This window comes from Acomys russatus, chromosome 13 (genome assembly GCF_903995435.1).
Source record: "Acomys russatus chromosome 13, mAcoRus1.1, whole genome shotgun sequence".
In the NCBI taxonomy this organism is placed as follows: domain Eukaryota; kingdom Metazoa; phylum Chordata; class Mammalia; order Rodentia; family Muridae; genus Acomys; species Acomys russatus.
In genome coordinates, this window is record NC_067149.1 from 7661583 (window position 1) to 7668205 (window position 6623).

Sequence of the window (6623 nt, forward strand, 5' to 3'; positions counted from 1 at the left end):
CGTGGGAACTAGGCACTTGTTTGCCTCTGGAGAAGGACAAAAACTGATCTTTACCCTGGGAAATTTGCCAGCATATATGTGGGAAGCAAACCTCAGCTGTGACTGTTCCCTGGGTGTATCAGATAGGGGCTGTTAGTGCTGCCAGGTTTTATGTGTCAGTGCCCAATGCAGGCTTTCTGACATTCCTTGCCCCTCCCACTCATCACCCACCCTAGATTTTCTATTCAACCCTGCTGTGTGTGTATACATATATATGTATACACACACACACACACACACATACACACACACACACACACACACACACACACATACACCTTTTCCTAGTCTGGTAAGACACATTGGTCCCAGCCTGCAGGTAAGTTAAGTACTTTTTATAGAAAGACACATGTAACAAGATATTTCCTTTATATCTGGGGAAAGTAAGAAGGGAGTTTTTTTTTAAGGCACTAGCTATGATGCCTCAGAAAAAGCCACAGGTGCCATTGAGTTTTGAGTTCTCCATGATCCTCTGAAGGGAAATATTTGAGCATGTCTCCTTTCAGACTTTTTTTTTTTTTTTTTTTTTTTTTTTGGCATTTAAAGATTTTATTAACTTAAAGCTTTTTTGACAATGAGATGGGTCTGGGTCTGCTTCTGGCAGGACTCTCATTCTGCTTCAGTGAGCATCAAAGGCTCATATTGTGGCAAGCTAGGCAGTGGGTGAGAAAGTGGCCTTGCATCAATTACAGACAGATTAGTAAACATACTTCTGGAAGTGTCTCCAAGGGCTTTCCAAGGAATACTGACCAAAAGGCAGCACCATCCTAGAGCCTGGGGGTCTCAGTGTGATAAAAGGGCAAAGGGAACACAGGAAAGAGTTAAAAAGATTCCCCTCTCATTTTTTCTGGTCATGTTTATGTCAGTTTCTCAGCCCCAGTACAAACACCCCACCATGAAGCACCACTGAAACAATGAGCCAAGTAAACCTACTCTTCCCTTAAGTCAGGTCTTTTTTCAGGGCGATGGGAAGTCTGGTACACCAGCCTGAATCTAGTGGATAGATTTGGCAGAGCTGTAAGTCAAAACTATGTGGGGCAAGGATGGATGAAAAAGATAGCAGGGAGGTTAGAAGTGAGAGGTCTCATCACTGCTTACTGCCCATTGCTTTGCATATCGGAGAAGAAAATAGGCCTGTTCACTGCGAACAAATGTGGCCTTGGAGATTGTTAGGGAATCTCGCTGAGCTAGGAAGGGCATGGAGCAAGAACTTTGGCCTCTCTTTGTTTTTTTTTTTTAATTAATTTATTCATATTACATCTCAATGGTTAGCCCTTCCCTAATACTCTGGTTTCTCTTCATATCGTATAAATCTTTCGCCTTTTACTTCTTTAACCATTTTGATTAGGCCACAAGGCTACCTTCTGCCAGAATCAGTTGTCTGGAAGGTTCCATTGCTTATAGCCCCTACTGTTACTACTTCAACAAAACCTGTTCAACTTCGGCTGATGCAGATGTGAGCAGAGAAATGTGTGGGAGGGAAGCACCTAAAGCGGGAAGTGACTGGTACTTCCTGGTATCTTCAGAGGCACCATAAGGTCATCTACTTGCCCCATCACCCAGATTTTCTTCCCCAAGCGCACCTTTCATTTTGTACCTTCCCAAACATGTCTTCACTGTCATGTTCTGCCTCTTTCCCTGAGAGGAACACAAACTCAGGCTACTAAGTGTCAGTGCTCAGCCAGGCTGAGGGCAACTTTGTGGCCTCTCTGATTAAGGAGAGTGGTGCTACAGAAGTCAATGTCTGGACTGGCCTCCATGAGCCCCAAAAGGTGTGTATGTGGCCTCTTTTTCACTTAATAATTAGGTGACATGGGAGAAGTGGGTCTGTGATGCAAAAGCTACCTTTTATGGTGTTCAGAGGACAGCAATATCTGTATGGATCCTAGAGCATATGGGGCTTATAAATATCATTGCATGTATCTGTGGCGATGGATGGAGGCTCAGCTTCTTTGCCTTCCTTTCATTCATGAACAGTCTCATTCTATTTCAAGGAAAGCATTTTTTCTGTGCCCTGCCCATACCTCTATAGGTAATCTCCTTATTAAATAGAAACAATTTTCAATTGATCCAAGAGACTAGACTTTACTTTCCATATACTAGCAGCCAATAGAGTGCAGGGTTATGAATTTTTACCTCCAGAGGGAAATTGTAGCAACCGCTTCCTATTATGAGTGTGTGTATAAATTCTGTAGTATGGATGAAGATCTTGAACATTCAACTGAAAATGAAGCTTAGAGAAAATATCTTTGGAATCTCATGAAATTCAGAAAAATAGTGCATTCCATTCTTGAAAGTATTTTCTTTTTTTGTCATTTCCAAGTGTACACATAAGACAGACCCTTTCACTCCTTTCTGTCTTGTAGATGCTGTTATTTTAACTCCTATCTCCCAGAACTGTCATTGGCACTGGAGCAGAGGCAATTCCACGTGTAAGAAGTGGAAGGCATTCTCCTTAATTTCTACACTGAGTCTTAAAGAATCTCCTGATTTGAATTTTCCCAGTGGTTTTGTAGGTTACAAGAAGCGGAGAGATGACAGTTGTGATGCACAGTACTCGTTTGTCTGCAAGTTCAAAGGTTAAAGCCACCTAGAACAAATAGACATCTAGAGTCAGACAAGAAATTACTGTGGAGTCAAAATTTAAACTGCACCATCTATCGAAAGCATATTAGACCCTCTCTTTCTTGACTATCTTTCTTGAATTACAGTACTATGGTATTTTTACCTACATTATTTTCTAGAACCCTGCACAATTAGAATAAAAATATCTTCCCAGTCTTATATATTCTGAATCAGTAATTTACAATGATGACACTTTGGTGTTGGGTGTAGAAGGGATTCTAGAATTTTCAGGCTTTCTTGGATAAAGAGACTTTTAAAATTTTATCCACATTCAGGAAAGTTGAATGAACACATAAAAATTCCACCTAAAATCTATGTTTCCAAGGACATATTAGAATTATTAGAGGTTTGGCACATGAATACCTCAGAAGTCATGGCAATCTAGAGGGATTCACACAGTTAAATTGTAAGAAAGCCATTTTCTTTGCTCATTTAAGCAAAGTAAAGCTATAACCAACGTGGCAATGTCAGGAGATTTCTTGGGCCTAGAATGTTTAATGAATCAGTAGTAGAAAAATTTGAGGCCTGGAAGCCTATAATTAATGTTAAATGGCAATCTTTAAATTAATGAATAAATGAATTTCTGATGAATGAACTAAACACAATATGCTGCCATACTTAATTGCCTCTTTAAATATATAAAATTCTGAAGTATTATGAGTTAGGATTGTTTTAAATAGTTTCTCATGGAAACAACTCAGTCCCAAATATTGACTATCATATCACCATCACTTATAGAAGTCAATCCCACACAGGAAATACAAAGATGATAGCCTCACTTATATTAGAAACAAATAGTTTGAAGACAAAATGTTGGGAAATATATGATGCAAAGATAGCCCTGAAAGTATCCATATATCTGTACTGTATCAGGCTAATTACCTAGAATGGTGTTACATACCCAGAACCTTATAACTTGGGAGGAAGAGGCCAGAAAATTGCAAGTTACAGGCCGGCATGGGGTATATGAGCTTCAGGTCAGCCTGGGATAAATACTAAGGCCATGTCTGAAGAAAACAAATAAACAACGTGCCCTAGATACATTAGTCTTTTGTATTTTTTAAAAATTATTTTTACTTAGGTGTTTATGTGTGTATTGGGAGCTGGCAGCTGTGTGAACACGGGTGCAAGTGCTCCCAAGAAACCAGAAGATAGTATCAGATCCCTTGAGCTGCATATGTAGGTGGTTATGAGGTGCCAGATACAGGTGCTGAGAAGCAAACTAAGGATATGTGAAAGAGCAGTGCATGTTTTTAACTGTGCCATTTCTCCAGCCCCATATCAGTTTCTAAAAGAAGATCATTTTATTTTGATAAAATAGTTAATGATTTCAAATGTAAAATTATTAACCACTGTGTACAACTATTGATACACAAAATGAATGCAGTACATATGGCTCAAATTGTAATACAGTTACAGTTACTGTGACACAGTTGTAGGGTTCAATATACCACAACCTATAATTTGGGAAGAGGTAGAAGGCCCAGGGTATGTAAATTTAAAAAGATCTAAAGCATCACCTTTCAACTTGTGTATATCTACTCTTCCTGGGGGTCAAGCAACCTTTTTAACGGGGGTTGCATATCAGAAATTCTGCATATAAGTTACTTACATTAAGACTCATTAAAAATAGCAAAGCTACATTTATGAAGTAGCAGGAAAAATAGTTTTATGATCGGGGTCACCATACCATAAGAAACTGCATTAAAGGGGCTCAGCATTACGAGTTTGAGAACCACTGCTCTATATTATCTGAACAGCCCTCACAACCATGGAATCCCTGACCTAGCAGTAGTCAAATGCATGCACTCTTCAACTAGCAAGAAACCAGGTGTGAGCCCTGGAAACATGAAATGGCATCAGGAAAGCAATTTAGTTGAAGAGAAGGCAGAAGCCCTGTAAAATTCCATATTCTAAGCACGGCATGGCCATGGGCATTGTGAACTCTAGGCTGCTGGCCTTCCTAACTATCAGATAGTGAGGCAGGGATTCACCATGCCTTACCACTTTCTGCTTATCTATTGGTAGCTAAGAATGGCTGGGAGACGAGGAGTGTATCATTGACCTGTGTACCCACTAGGATTCACTAGGTTTTGATGGTTACTTCCAAACTCAGGGTCACACAAATGGCCCTAGTTAAACTCTGTGGGGGTACTAAACAAAACAAAACTAGTAAATATGGGAAAGAGATTTGTAAAGAAGAAAGGGATTAAGAGATGGTGTGTGAAAGTCATCAAAGAAATGACAAAATTATTAAAAGAGCTAGAAGTCCAGGATGCCTGCTGCAGGATATGGTCTTATAGAAGTGTCATGGAAACTGCCTCTATCTCAGCAACATAGTTGCCGATACAAGACCCACATCATGATACCACTAGTCGACATGCCAGCATGGAATGGAGGGGAAATGACCTACAGACAACCAATTGTTTCTGAGAGAATCACTTTTCTTTAGAGACGAGCCTCAAATGGTCGGTGCTAATCATATATACACATGAACAACATTAAACAGATTTAATCAGGATGTGTGTGTGCGTGTGTGTGTGTGTGTGTGTGTGCGTGTATGTGTGTGTACCAACAGTTTGAAAGATGTTGCAGGAAAACACATGAGAAATTGTAAGAGAGGGAGGATGGAGATGATGTAAATACAGTAACTACAAATGAAATGTCCTCCAGATAAAACATTTACGTTAAAAAGAGAAGGCATGGGGGAGAGTAAACACAGTAACATTATGTAAATGCATGAAATTGCTAAATAATAAAATTTATTAAGAAATTTAAAAGATAAAATAGTTAAGAACACATTTTAAGTCTTATTATTTTAAACCTTTAATAATAAAATGCTTGCAGTTTGTTGACTTTACTTTTTAAAAATCATATTGTAGACTTTTGTTATAAATTAAGGGGAAAAGGGGAGGGAGGGAAGAATGGGAGGACACAAGGGATGGGATAACCACTGAGATGTAACAAGAATACATTAATAATAAAAAATTTTAAAAAAGGAAAGAAAAAAATGTTATTTAAAGTCTCTAAACATTAAAAACTATTAAAGATATATTGAGAAAACCCAGGCCATTAAAAACAAGCAAACAAAACCTCATGCTGTCCTCTTCATTGTTGTCCTGTCTAGGCTGCCTTTGACCCAGGAAGAATCCTGGTCTGTAACCCTGATACATGGTTTCACTGGTCTACCGTACTCTCCTGCACCCTGGTTGTCAGCATCCTTCATCATTTCTCATTGCACTGGAGGATTCGAATACTGCAGTCAATGCCATAGTGTCTCCTCATGGAATAAGACATTCTTGCCTGAAGTAGGGCCTGATCTTGGAGTGCTTTCCAATGCCTTGTTCTTTTCCACACTCGCACTATTTTGGTAGTTTCACTGGATGTTCTGTGAAGGACCCCTAAGACGCAGATAGTCTATAAGGTTTACGGCCTGCTGTGTATCTACTGCCTTTAACTGGAACTCCATCAGGACCTGTAACATTCGCTGCCTCCAAATTCTTTCTCCTTCAACAACATCAAATCCCAGAGTCCCTTCATCTCTTGGATTGCAAAGGTAATTCCCGAGTTATTCTTCTTTACCATAGTCTGGTATACAATATGTCTTTCTTGGTGTCATATCTGCTAATAAAACTATATAAATTCCTTACATTGAACTGGTTTATTGTCCCTAAAGCCTTCCTGGGGATGTTCTTTTTGTCCTTGTAGGTGGGTGCCACCAGTATGATGTCTCCAGGGCCACAGCTGTTTACACCACAACCCCTGGACACCAGCTTTGTGTTAGTGGCGCTGAGGGCGCTGGCTGTGGCATGGTGCAGCCAGTGGCTGCTGGGTCTGACTGCAGTGCTGGTGACTGTGGCCAGCAGCGATGGCTGAAGCTACTCTCAGGGTGTGATGGTAACTAGGTTGCTGGTGGTGGGTTTTCAGGACTCTCAGCTCCTGTATAAGATTGTATGAAA

General features: G+C 39.9%; 1 protein-coding gene across 1 annotated transcript; it reads left to right on the top strand.

Moving 5' to 3' along the window:
* Window positions 1-1004: 1004 nt before the first annotated feature.
* On the top strand, window positions 1005-2623 carry LOC127196946 (lithostathine-1-like). Its single transcript, XM_051154652.1, is given in 4 exon segments — window positions 1005-1016; window positions 1388-1495; window positions 1683-1811; window positions 2363-2623. Coding segments are annotated over 4 exon segments (510 nt in total).
* The last annotated feature ends 4000 nt before the right edge of the window (window positions 2624-6623 follow it).